The sequence below is a fragment of the Pelophylax lessonae genome (genome assembly GCF_965119305.1).
Source record: "Pelophylax lessonae genome assembly, chromosome: 10".
Classification (NCBI taxonomy): domain Eukaryota; kingdom Metazoa; phylum Chordata; class Amphibia; order Anura; family Ranidae; genus Pelophylax; species Pelophylax lessonae.
Window position 1 is genome coordinate 229,569,168 of NC_138777.1, and position 14,476 is coordinate 229,583,643.

The 14,476-nt window shown below is 44.7% G+C and overlaps 1 protein-coding gene across 1 annotated transcript in view; it reads right to left on the bottom strand.

Moving 5' to 3' along the window:
* Window positions 1–14,044, bottom strand: part of NQO1 (NAD(P)H quinone dehydrogenase 1) — a 54,051-nt gene extending 40,007 nt beyond the window's left edge. Inside the window, exon 1 of the mRNA XM_082270045.1 lies at window positions 13,864–14,044. Coding sequence (XP_082126171.1) covers window positions 13,864–13,870 — 7 coding nt within the window. The 5' untranslated portion in view covers window positions 13,871–14,044. The remainder of the gene's footprint in view (window positions 1–13,863) is intronic.
* Window positions 14,045–14,476: the final 432 nt, after the last annotated feature.

Sequence of the window (14,476 nt, forward strand, 5' to 3'; positions counted from 1 at the left end):
GTCGGTGGGAGGAACGGTGCCCCATCATTGGTGTCGGTGGGAGGAACGGTGCCCCATCATTGGTGTCGGTGGGAGGAACGGTGCCCCATCATTGGTGTCGGTGGGAGGAACGGTGCCCCATCATTGGTGTCGGTAGGAGGAACGGTGCCCCATCATTGGTGTCCGTGGGAGGAACGGTGCCCCATCATTGGTGTCCGTGGGAGGAACGGTGCCCCATCATTGGTGTCCGTGGGAGGAACGGTTCCCCATCATTGGTGTCCGTGGGAGGAACGGTGCCCCATCATTGGTGTCCATGGGAGGAAATGGGAGGAACAGTGCCCCATCATTGGTGTCCATTGGAGGAACGGTGCCCCATCATTGGTGTCCATGGGAGGAAATGGGAGGAACGGTGCCCCATCATTGGTGTCCATGGGAGGAAATGGGAGGAATGGTGCCCCATCATTGGTGTTAACACATAGGTATTCTCTTTTAACCAGTGGATTATTAGACCGGTAAAAAGCATCAAAATAGTGCTGGACTTTCTTATTAGAAAGTGTATTATACAGTGTCATGTACACACCCTTTTGTATATAATCATTTTTTTTTTTTTTTTTGCGCAACATAAAGATTTTAGATACAACATTAAAAAAAAATGAATACAAAAAAAAAATATTAACTTTAAAATAAAAAAATAAAATTGACCAAAAACGATTTTATGTTGCATCTGTGAAAACACAGCACGGCACGAGTCCCTACGCCAGTGATGGTCCATTTTCCAATACTCTCATCTAAAGGGTTTTCAGCTAAATATTTACCCTGGCGTCTGTCACATGACCTGTCTAAATCCCTCCTAAGCCACCAATAAGGCGCCATGTGACCTTCAGTCTTATGATTTGCTGCCTGAGAAAGTTCAGACATTCCTATCATGATGGTAATAACCCAAACAAGCCTGAAAGGAAGATTCTGAAATTCCTGCGGAGATCTGATTGGATTATCGGACCATTGAAGTTTACAAGTGACTTCAGTATATCCCATGCTGTAGTGTTATACCAATTTATGGATTTCATATTTAATCGTTTCATTTCAAGGCTGCTTTAAACACAAAAAAATGACACATTGTATACACAAGAAAAGATAAAAATATATACCGGTACCCATCTTACCCTGACTTCCACCCACGGCACCTTGGCGAGGGTGATGCCATGGGTGATGTCGTGGCCTTCAGACAAGGTCCTGGGATAACAGAGGATTCCCGTATCTCACTAGAAGATGATCTTGCACAGCGCTGGAGAATCTTCGGACCAGATTTGGGATCTGAGTTGTAGTATTTGGATTCTGGATTCACTCCACACCAAAGTATTTCCTCAGTATCCTTAGTATGCAACTTAATGAATCTCAGATTGGAACAAATCTATATATCTGGATGCGTCAAAATAGGATGAAATAAAAAGACTTTATCATCACAGAGCCAACACGTTCCGAGGGCCCTTCATCAGGGCTTTAAAATGGGTAAAGAAAGTTTACTGAACAGAATTAGAAATGCAAGATATGAAGCATTTGATCTGATCAACATGCTTTCTTTTCCCTTCTTTAAGCCCTGATGAAGGGACAGTCTCTGACCCCCCAAAACAAGTTGGCTCTTTGGATGTTTTTACTTGATTCTATGTTGAAATGGATATTCAGTATCTCACAAAAGTGAGTACACCCCTCACATTTTTGTAAATATTTTATTCTATCTTTTCATGTGACAACACTGAAGAAATGACACTTTGCTACAATGTAAAGTAGTGAGTGTACAGCTTGTATAACAGTGTAAATTTGCTGTCCCCTCAAAATAACTCAACACACAGCCATTAATGTCTAAACCGCTGACAACAAAAGTGAGTACACCCCTAAGTGACAATGTCCAAATTGGGCCCAAAGTGTAAATATTTTGTGTGGCCACCATTATTTTCCAGAACTGCCTTAACCCTCTTGGGCATGGAGTTCACCAGAGCTTCACAGGTTACCACTGGAGTCCTCTTCCACTCCTCCATGATGACATCACAGAGCTGGGGGATGTTAGAGATCTTGCGCTCCTCCACCTTCCGTTTGAGGATGCCCCACAGATGCTCAATAGGGTTTAGGTCTGGAGACATGCTTGGCCAGTCCATCACCTTTACCCTCAGGTTCTTTAGCAAGGCAGTGGTCATCTTGGAGGTGTGTTTGGGGTCGTTCTGTTGGAATACTGCCCTGCGGCCCAGTCTCTGAAGGGAGGGGATCATGCTCTTCTTCAGTGTGTCACAGCATTCATGGTTCCCTCAATGAACTGTAGCTCCCCAGTGCCGGCAGCACTCATGCAGCCCCAGACCATGACTCTCCCACCACCATGCTTGACCGTAGGCAAGACACACTTGTCTTTGTACTCCTCACCTGGTTGCTGCGACACACGCTTGACACCATCTGAACCAAATAAGTTTATCTTGGTCTCATCAGACCACAGGAGATGGTTCCAGTAATCCATGTCCTTAGTCTGCTTGTCTTCAGGAAACTGCGGGCTTTCTTGTGCATCATCTTTAAAAGAGGCTTCCTTCTGGGACAACAGCCATGCAGACCAATTTGATGCAGTGTGCGGCGTATGGTCTGAGCACTGACAGGTTGACCCCCCACCCCTTCAACCTCTGCAGCAGCACTCATATATCTGTTTCTCAAAGACAACCTCTGGATATGATGCTCAGCACGTGCACTCAACTTCTTTGGTTGACCATGGTGAGGCCTGTTCTGAGTGGAACCTGTCCTGGTAAACTGCTGTATGGTCTTGACCACCGTGCTGCAGCTCAGTTTCAGGGTCTTGGCAATCTTCTTATAGCCTAGGCCATCTTTATGTAGAGCAACAATTCTTTTTTTCAGATCCTCAGAGAGTTCTTTGCCATGATGAACTTCTAGTGACCAGTATGAGAGAGTGAGAGCTATGACACCAAATTTACCACACCTGCTCCCCAGTCACACCTGAGACCTTGTAACACTAATGAGTCACATGACACCGGGGAGGGAAATAGGCTAATTGGGCCCAATTTGGACATTTTCATTTAGGGGTGTTCTCACTTTTGTTGCCAGCGGTTTAGACATTAATGGCTGTGTGTTGATTTACACTGTTAGTGCCACTTCACACTGTTCCGACTTGTCAGGCGACAAGTGCTGTGCAATTGGAACCGTTCTAATAGGAGCGACTCAAGTCGCTCCGACTTAGAAAAAGGTTCCTGCACTACTTCGGGGCGACATCGAAGCGACTTGCATTGACTTACATTATGTGAAGTCGTTGCAAGCCGCACCGAAGTGGCGGTGCACGGGCGATGGCATAACTCGCCCGAAGTCGTGTCGCCCTGGTGTGAACCGACACTTATACAAGCTGTACACTCACTACTTTACATTGTAGCAAAGTGTCATTTCTTCAGTGTTGTCACATGAAAAGATAGAATAAAATATTTACGAAAATGTGGAGGGGTGTACTCACTTGTGAGATACTGTACATCTGGATGGTTAAAGCTGAACTCCAGGAATTCAGCCAATCAGAAATGTGCAGACATAAAGGCAGTCCCCGAGTTACAAACATCCGACTTACAAACGACTCATACGTACAAATGGAGGGAGAACAGGAAGTGAGAGGAAATCTATCCCTAAGAAGGGAAATTCACTCCTGTAAGAATTATCATGGGAAAAAGATGTCTCCACTTAAATTATCACCAATCCTTGTTTCCACAACAACCCAAAATTTTCAAAATCCAATTGTCATAAGGACAGAAAGTGAGGTGATATTTTCTGACCAGGGGCAAAGACCGCTAGATTACACAGACAGTAAGTGCAGATAACCCAATTACCTCATGGTGGTATCTGCACATTTCAGATACTCACCCATCAAGTGGATCCAGCATTGACTCGCTGAGATCTCATGCCCGGCCACAGCTCTATCCCGTGCCACCATGTTCGATCTGATGTCATTGAGAGGCCCGCTGGCTCTTCTGGTTTCAGCGGGCGGGCCTCTGGATGTCGCGCCGATCGGCACGCCCCCTCCTCCTGTGCTTCAATGAAAGCCTATGCCTCCTGGGATATGTGACATATATCCCAGGAGGCACTGCGGGCAGTGTGCACATTATTCGCCGAAGGCAGGGCGGACTTTCCATTGGGGGACATTGTTTTTTTTATTTTTTTTAATAAAGGAATAGTCAAAAAGACTGCCTACGGTCTTTACTTTTGACACTTTTTTTTTTAGGTGAATGGGTAGGGGTACATCATACGCATTCACATGGGGGGGGGGGCAGGATCTGCGGGCCACCCTTGTTAGAAGGGGGCTTCCAGATTTTCCCATAAGCCCCCTGCCCGCAGACCTCCACAACCACTGCCCAGGTTTGTCTGGAAGAGGCCCTTGTCCCCATCAACATGTGGACAAGGTGCTTTGGGGCAGGGGGGCCCCAAAGCACCCCCCATGTTGAGGGCATGCAACCTGGTATGGTTCAGGAGAGGGGGCGCTGGCTCATTCCCCCCCGTCCTTTCCTATCCTGCCAGGCTGCATGCTCGAATAAGGGTATGCTTTTATTTTTTATTTAGACTTGGGGTTCCCCTTAAAATCCATACCAGACCCAAAGTATGGATTGGGGGGGGGGGGGGCACGCGGTTTTTTTTTTTTCACTTTTTTTTTATTGCCGCCAATGTTTTTTTTGGAAGCCTGTTGACAGCTGACTCCTCAGTTAAGGACGCAGCAGCCAGCCTACTCCTTAACAACCAGCTATTTAAGGAGCCCTGTTTGGGCAAAGCTTTGCTCAATCAGGGCTTAGAATGCACTGGGCAAACATCCTGCCAAGCGACCTGCAAATTGAAGTGTTTGCCGGACGTGCGAACAGGCGATGTTTGGGCCTGAACTTTTGCTCGGCTCGAATTGTTCACCCCAACTCTACTGTCCATTCACAGGAGCCTTTGTGTTTTGAAAATGGGTTCATATAAAAAAAAAAAAACACAAAGTGCTCTGTGATTGGCGAGGGGTGGGCACAGCAGCTGCACAGAGCTGAGACCTAAAGGTATACCTTCGAAGTGCTGGAGGAATAGTTATAGCCTAGCCCAGTGATGGCGAACCTTGGCACCCCAGATGTTTTGGAACTACAATGCAGAGTGCATTAGCATCATGGGAAATGTAGTTCCAAAACATCTGGGGTGCCAAGGTTCACCATCACTGGCTAGCCCCTGCCACTCTGTAAAAAGGTCAATTGTGAAATAAAGAGTTAAGTCCAGGAGGTGGCATCATGCCCCTTGTTGGACTTAAACCTATTCTAATTCAGAACATTTTCCAAAGTGCAGTTCCTGGAGTTCAGCTTTAGCCCGGGTGTGGCATCTCAGCCTCGGTTCCATTTTGCAAACTGCCTGGCACCCAAATGTCCTACCAAGCAACGGGGCAGCCCACAAGCTGCCATGGCGGACGGCCAGTGAAGCAAACTTCTCTTCTTCCCATCATAGGAAAGCGTCCTCCCCCTTTTAGGGAATGTGGTGAAGATGATGTCAGGAGAACAAGTATAAGGCAAGTACAAACAAAGGAGCCCGGCAATCCTCTGCTCTCACCATGATTAAGCAAAACTCCAATTTGTTTTCAGCCCAAATCACGTGCCGAGGTTCCTGACCGTGTGCCAGAATGGAATGAATGAGAATATAAGGAGGGCTCTATTCACTCTCTTCCAGGAGTACGGCCGAGTGCGCCAACGTCCAACACAAACATACATATAAAACTAGATAAATCACTTGACCTCCGAAAGGTTTTAACCCCCCCCCCCCCCTCCATGAGCAGGCCATTTTTGTGCGATTCAACACTACCCAAATAAAACTGATGTCCTTTTTTCCCCACAATAGGAGCTTTTTTTTGGTGGTATTTAACCACTTGCAGATAAAACAACGTACCCATACGTTGGTTCGCGGAAACGATCGTGGGGGTGCGCACATGCCCATTCGCCAGCGGAGAAGGTTTTTGTGCTGCATTTTTTGACTATTTCAGGTCTTAATCGCCTTTTTTGTAATATGTTTACAGAAATACCAATAAAAAATAATTGAACCCAAAACCAAAAATGTAATATATTCAAACTTACCAATCATTAGATGTGGGGGCTGAGTTATTTTTTTTTTTTTTAGGCTTTTTTCCCCCCTCTGTATTCACCTGGTGATCTGGCCAGTAACACCCCTCCTGTATTAGAGTGCCCCCACTCTGGATGAAGGAGCACATGGGGTACCTTTGGACAGCAGCTTTGTCAATCTTGTACTAGCAGATTTAGATACACTACTGAAGATCCCACTTTATAAGCAGTTACAGCATTTTTTATTCCTTTTGGGATAAAGGTGTTACATGAAAAAAATATAACTGATCATTGTAAGCACTCCTGTCAGTGTTGAATGGTTTGCCTCAATACTGTAACTGATACATCTGCAGGGCAGCTTGTTCTTTTGAAAAACAACAGATTTACTGGCTGGAACACCAGGTAAAATTACAGGAAAGAAAGTTAAAAAAAAAGAAAAAAAAATGCAGTCTCAGAACTGGTACCTGGTAAGCTGTAATATAATAAAGGTTTGCTTTTGGGGTTAATACCACTATAACGCTCCTATCCCCATAGGTGTATGATAGAGACAATTGTGCCCCATATGAGAAACTAAGTCTATTGTCGTATAAAGCAGCAGTAGTCCAGTCACAGTGTCCTAACACAGATCCGAACACATTACCCAGTCCATACCAGTATAGATCCTAACACATTACCCAGTCCACACCAGTATAGATCCTAACACATTATTACCCAGTCCATTCCAGTATAGATATCCAGCATGAGATTTTTCCCGCATTCAGATCTAATGCGTTTTCAAAGTGTTCCTTTAATTTTTTTGAGCAGTGCATTATATATATATATATATATATATATATATATATATATATATATATATATATATATATATATATATATATACACATACACGCACACACACACACACAGTGGGTACGGAAAGTATTCAGACCCCCTTAAATTTTTCACTCTTTGTTATATTGCAGCCATTTGCTAAAATCATTCAAGTTCATTCTTCTTCCTCATGAATGTACACATAGCACCCCATACTGACAGAAAAACACAGAATTGTTGACATTGTTGCAGATTTATTAAAAAAGAAAAACTGAAATATCACATGGTCCTAAGTATTCAGACCCTTTGCTCAGTATTTAGTAGAAGCCCCCTTTTGATCTAATACAGCCAGGAGTCTTTTTGGGAAAGATGCAACAAGTCTTTCACACCTGGATTTGGGGATCCTCTGCCATTCCTCCTTGCAGATCCTCTCCAGTTCTGTCAGGTTGGATGGTAAACGTTGGTGGACAGCCATTTTTAGGTCTCTCCAGAGATGCTCAATTGGGTTTAAGTCAGGGCTCTGGCTGGGCCATTCAAGAACAGTCACGGAGTTGTTGTGAAGCCACTCCTTCGTTATTTTAGCTGTGTGCTTAGGGTCATTGTCTTGTTGGAAGGTAAACTTTCGGCCCAGTCTGAGGTCCAGAGCACTCTGGAGAAGGTTTTTGTCCAGGATATCCCTGTACTTGGCCGCATTCATCTTTCCCTCGATTGCAAGCAGTCGTCCTGTCCCTGCAGCTGAAAAACACCCCCACAGCATGATGCTGCCTCCACCATGCTTCACTGTTGGGACTGTATTGGACAGGTGATGAGCAGTGCCTGGTTTTCTCCACACATACCGCTTAGAATTAAGGCCAAAAAGTTCTATTTTGGTCTCATCAGACCAGAGAATCTTATTTCTCACCATCTTGGAGTCCTTCAGGTGTTTTTTAGCAAACTCCATGCGGGCTTTCATGTGTCTTACACTGAGGAGAGGCTTCCGTCGGGCCACTCTGCCATAAAGCCCCGACTGGTGGAGGGCTGCAGTGATGGTTGACTTTCTACAACTTTCTCCCATCTTCTGACTGCATCTCTGGAGCTCAGCCACAGTGATCTTTGGGTTCTTCTTTACCTCTCTCACCAAGGCTCTTCTCCCCCGATAGCTCAGTTTGGCCGGACGGCCAGCTCTAGGAAGGGTTCTGGTCGTCCCAAACGTCTTCCATTTGAGGATTATGGAGGCCACTGTGCTCTTAGGAACCTTAAGTGCAGCAGAAATCTTTTTGTAACCTTGGCCAGATCTGTGCCTTGCCACAATTCTGTCTCTGAGCTCTTCAGGCAGCTCCTTTGACCTCATGATTCTCATTTGCTCTGACATGCATTGTGATCTGGAAGGTCTTATATAGACAGGTGTGTGGCTTTCCTAATCAAGTCCAATCAGTATAATCAAACACAGCTGGACTCAAATGAAGGTGTAGAACCATCTCAAGGATGATCAGAAGAAATGCAAAGCACCTGAGTTAAATATATGAGTGTCACAGCAAAGGGTCTGAATACTTAGGACCATGTGATATTTCAGTTTTTCTTTTTTAATAAATCTGCAACAATGTCAACAATTCTGTGTTTTTCTGTCAGTATGGGGTGCTATGTGTACATTCATGAGGAAGAAGAATGAACCTAAATGATTTTAGCAAATGGCTGCAATATAACAAAGAGTGAAAAATGTAAGGGGGTCTGAATACTTTCCGTACCCACTGTATATATATATATATAGCGCAAAAAAATAAAAAAGACGCACAGGTGATCAAATACCACCAAAAGAAAGCTCTATATTTGGGTACAGCGTCACACGACCTCACAATTGTCAGTTAAAGTAACACAGTGCTGTATCGCAAAAAATGGTCTGGTCATGAAGGGGGATAAATCTTCTCAAGGTCAAGTGATTAAAAGGTCTGAATGAGAGAAAATCTCCACCCAGGGCTACCAGCCCAGCCTGTATGATTTGCACAGGCCTGGGGGGGGGGTTTCAAATTCCTCCTTGAACCTCGGCGCAGTCCTCCCTAGGTGCCCACACATTCCAGATGCTGTTGGTACCTTGTGCTATAAAGACAGAGTAATAAAAAACTGCCCCATGACCCCATGAAACAGTACAGCTATTTATAAGATAAAAAACGATCCCCAACTGCCAACCTTAACCTACTGCGGCCATGGCATAAATTAACCGGCATGTTGCTTTTGGCGCGGCCACCAAACGCAACCCATTCAAGTGAATTGGGCAACTGCATGCAATGAGACAGCGACACATCTCCCTCTGAAAAGCGATCCACCATGCATGGGCTTTTCAAAGGGGTGGCAATAATAGCCACGTGTGTGAACAAGCCCTCAAACAGACTCGGACATGTCATGTGTCTAGATGTCAGAATGTACAATGATCTATGACAGCTAACGAGCCTCAGATCTGCCTATATTCTATAGATTGGAGCCGAGGTCTCCTTTTATCTTCCCATCTATGGGGAATGGTTTGGATGTCTGAACTTCCATGCACTGTGATGTCTACTTCTCTGCATTCTCCCAATGACACAGAGACTGTTTGTACTTTGAGGTCCTCCCAGTTCAAAGCTTTTATTTGTTGAATGCAGAACAAAAGTTTTTGATGTACATGTGATGAGGTGTGGCCGGGATTTTGGCTCGGTGTATGTAGCAGTTGAACACGTACGGTTTGTGAGTCAAACTAACGCACTGCGTCTTTAAAAGGGTTTTCTGTCCTCAGCGCAAAAAAAAAAAAAAAAAATGGGGCAGCCACTGCTAACCCCCTCCTTCTGAAAATGCTAGTTTTCTGGTCGAATGGACCCAAGACCTCCTGAGCGTGCACACAAGCATTTCTGATTTTACTGGCTGTACATTCCAGGTCAGTCAGTGGAATAACATGACTGCCAGCAAACTGATCAAACACCGGGGTCACCTTCCCACTGTACTGTGTATAGGAGGAGCAGATCTACAATCACTGGAGCATTTGGAGTTTAATCAAATGTTTTGGGAAAAAGCATCTACAAAAAATAGCTGGTGGTTCAAGTAGGGTGGCCACCCCCATCCTGCGTCAAGGAGTGTGCTGGCCCTTAGCTCCAAAGACCCCTATAGGACCACCTCTGATCCTAGCTAACTCTAGAGGGCGCTAATGCACAGATGTAGCCAGGGAGGTGAATGTAAACAAAGAGGAGAACTGCAACCGTTGAATCAAAATAAGTACATACACTATATTGTCAAAAGTATTGGGACGCCTGCCTTTACACACACATGAACTTTAATGGCATCCCAGTCTTAAGGCCCGTACACACGTGCAGATTGTCGGCCGACGACTGATCGGCCGATTTTCGGCTTGTTAGTATGATGCTTCCGACAGCTGACAGCGCACTTTCGGCCGAACAGAATCTGTCGTGCAAGCATTAAAATTTTTGTATGCCGACACCAGAACGGCCGATTGTTCGCCAGTCAGTACAGATTTCGGCCGACAGACCGCTGATTTGCAAGACTGGGCATGCTCAGAAAAGAAAAAACACAGGGAAAGTTAACCATCACATGACATCACTTCTGCAGTCGGCTGTAGTCGGCGGACAAAATTCTTGTGCAGTCTTTTGCACTTTTCAACAGACACGACAGCCCGGGGACAAAAGACGGCCGATCGTTCGGCCAACGATCTGCACGTGTGTACGGGGCATTAGTCCATAAGGCTCAATAGTTGGCCCACCCTTTGCAGCTATAACAGCTTCAACTCTGGGAAGGCTGTCCACAAGGTTTAGGAGTGTCTATGGGAATGTTTGAGTATTCTTCCAGAAGTGCATTTGTGAGGTCAGGTACTGATGTTGGATGAGAAGGCCTGGCTTGCATTCTCCGCTCTAATTCATCCCAAAGGTGTTCTATCGGGTTGAGGTCAGGACTGAGACCAGTCAAGTTCCTCCACCCCAAACTCGCTCATCCATGTCTTTATGGACCTTGCTTTGTGCACTGGTGCGCAGTCATGTTGGAACAGGGAGGGGCCATCCCCAAACTCCTCCCACAAAGTTGGGAGCATGAAATTGTCCAAAATGTCTTGGTATGCTGACGCCTTAAGAGTTCCCGTCACTGGAACTAAGGGGCCAAGCCCAACCCCTGAAAACACCCCCACACCATAATCCCCCCCTCCACCAAATAATTTGGACCAGTGCACAAAACCATAAAGACATGGATGAGCGATTTTGGGGTGGAGGAACTTGAGTGGTCAAACCGCATGACAAGTTGCACCCTATTGTCAGCAATGGCCGTGTTCAAATTGAGGTGATACCGGTGAATAGCGCTACCGATCAGATTCTGCAACCGCGACGAGGACAACTTACTGCGCATGCCCCATGCCTTTCCAACATGGCCGCTATGCGTTCCAATAGGTTTCCTAATATAACAGAACACAAAGCAGAGGCGGACATCTTCTTGAACCCACGCAGGTCTTGAATTTTACATTTATTTTAGCAGTAACAGAAAAATTATTTTTTATAAAAACAGCGCTTGCTAGAAAACTAACATGTAAAGTGTTTCATGTTCTTAAAAAAAACGTGCTAAATGAAATATAGAGATCAGCATTTAAAACTTCACACTAAAGCTGGATACACACTATCCAACTTTTGTTGTCAGATTTCCTTTAGATTTACCTTTTCTATGTAGTGCAAGGGCCGGCCAGACTGCATACAAATTGAAAGGGTTTAGGTCTGACCTCATATTATCTGGTTTTGGAAAGTCTGAAGGAAAAAATCTTAAGTAAAAATTGTATAGTGTGTATGGCCCATAAGGCTGCATTTGGCCCAGAGGGGGGTCTCCATTTCTGGTGAGTGGGGGTGCAAAAGGAAAGAGTGACACCTTGACAGGGATGAGCACCTTCCAGCACTAAGAAAATAAGGCACTTGAGCACCTTTACAGGCATACCCCGCTTTTAAGTACACAATGGGACCAGAGCATGTATGTAAAACGAAAATGTACTTAAAGTGAAACAATACCTTTTTTCATTTCCTAGGCAAGCTGGCTAGCCACAAATAGGATAAGTTGTAGTCCTGGGTCCCCTCACATTGCTCCCTAAGTTTGGTATCCCTGTCACTTATGGTTTGGGAGTAGTGCCGTGTCAAGCTGACCAAGATTTCCCATAGACGCCAATGTTAAAAACTGGGAGTAATGCCATGCCAAGCTGACCAGGCTGTGTCCGTACTCGCGAGTGTACGTAAAATGAGTGTACTTAAAATGGGGTATGCCTGTACACAGTTTTTCTGAACATCTTATGAATTTTATTATTGTATGCACTTATTTATGAATTAAACTTTATCATTGTATGCACTTATTTATGAATTTAATTATTTATTCTCTTGAGGACATTGCACATCCATTCATTGACTTATTTATTATATAAAATTTCAGCACCTTATTTTTAAATGCTGATATACTTTTCGTTTAGCACGTTTTTTTAAGCACGTGAAACACTTTACTTGTTAGGCCCCTTTCACGCGGGCGATTCACCTGTCAGTTTTTCAGGTGGATCTGATCGGATGCTCCATGCACCCCTATGGGGCAGCGGGTGTCAGCGGTGACATTTCCACTGACACCCGCTGCTATCCGCTTCCGATCCTGTCCGTGAAATCCAGACGGATGGAAACCCTATTTTCCATCCATCTGGAGGATCGGATCGGATGAGAACAGACAGGCGGACCGTTCTCATCCGATCTCCCCATAGAGGAGAGCGGGGATCTGACAGCTCTGTCTCCGCACACAAAGTGGAGACGGAGCCGTCATCCGCCTGCTCAGCGGGGATCGTAGGATCAATCCCCCGCTGAGCAGAACGGACCCCGCCGGGCACACCGCCCGTGTGAAAGGAGCCTAACTTATTTTTCTAGCAAGCGCTGTTTTTATAAAAATAATTTGTTTCAGTTTATTCCCCTATTGGGTGATCAGCAGTTGCTCATTGTATTTTAGCAATCAACCAATCGCAGGTTATTTTGTACATTTATTTTAGCAGTGAACTCACCTTATATACTGAAATAGACTATTTCACCGCAACCGAGTTAAATAGTCTATTTCACTATATAATCAGTTTGTTGCTGAGCAGTGCGGGGTGTACCAAGATGGCCGTCGCCACCTTCTACCTGCAGGTTTCTCACTACATTTACTAGAATACAATAATAATAGAAATGCAATACTGTGATTCACTCTATAAAGTGAATTTACAGCTAAAATAAATTTAAAATTCAAGACTTGCGTGGGTATAAGAAGATGTCCGCCTCTGCTTCGTGTTCTGTCACATTAGGAAACCTATTGGAACGCATGGCAGCCATGTTGGAATGCATGGCACCTGCGCAATAAGTTGTTCTCGTCCGAACATCACTTTGATTTGGAAAAGTTCCTGCACTAATTTTGCCGATTTCGGGTGCGACTTGCAAAGACATCTGTGAATGAAGCCGCCCCAATGTCTTCAAAGTCGCACCCGAAGTCACACTGACATGCGGTTTTGAAATCACGCAATTTCAGGCGAAGTCACACGATTTCAAAGCCGCATTCAATATGAACAGCAGGTAAGTTCAGTAAACCACAGCAAGCAATCGTAAATTACTCTGCTAAAATCAAACCAGTACAAATCAGATTCTGATTGGTTGCCAAAAGTTACGGCACATAGGAATAGTAAGGCTTTATTAGGTACAGCTGTGTGTACACCCCACCCCCATCATACCACAGAAATGGTTCGGTCTGCACACAGCCATGGGGAAGGGGGGGGATTCATTGCTGTTATAGATATGTGATCTCTCCATTGCAAGAAGTAGAGAGAATTTAATATACTGAATATACAAAGATCTGCTCAGTGCAACATCACTCTCTACACCCACTGGCTGCAATGTGTGCTGTGCAAGATGAAAGCTATATGTATAGATTGCAAGCCTTTGTGCAAAGTTCTGTCTATAAAGTCCTACTAGAGAAGGACAAGGGCGACACACAATCAGGGACTCACCAGCCATGTCCTTGTCCTGTGCAGTCCTCTCTGGATGATGACAGTCCTCCCTGTATGCTGTATACAGCCAGTAGATGGGGGGTGTGGCTGGGTGAGGTTTCTTGGCCCCGCCCAGGGAGGAGTTTGATGACAGCTATCCTCTGGGCAGGGATCCCTCCAGAGTGATCTGACCATAAACTTCATCCTGGAGATCCCTGGCTGTGTGTAGAGGAGGGAGATGCAAGCAACCTGAAATACATTATAACTATATATATATTATATGTGAATACATCTGAAATACATTGTAACTTTATACATTGTATGTGAATCAGTCTGAAATACATTGTAACTTTATATATTGTATGTGAATCAGTCTGAAATAAATTGTAACTTTATACATTGTATGTAAAACAATCTGAAATACATTGTAACATTTTACATTGTTTCATTTATTTCTGCTTCTCAAAATAGATGATAAAGCTCATATAGCCCTCAATCACACCAATGCGATTTGACAGTTCAAAATCGCATGACAAGGTCCCCCCCTCAATGGCTGGCAACTAAATTGTTGTGACTCAAGTTGCAGCAGCTTTGGAAAAAGTTCCTGCACTGCTTTTCTGCAATTTCATTGCAA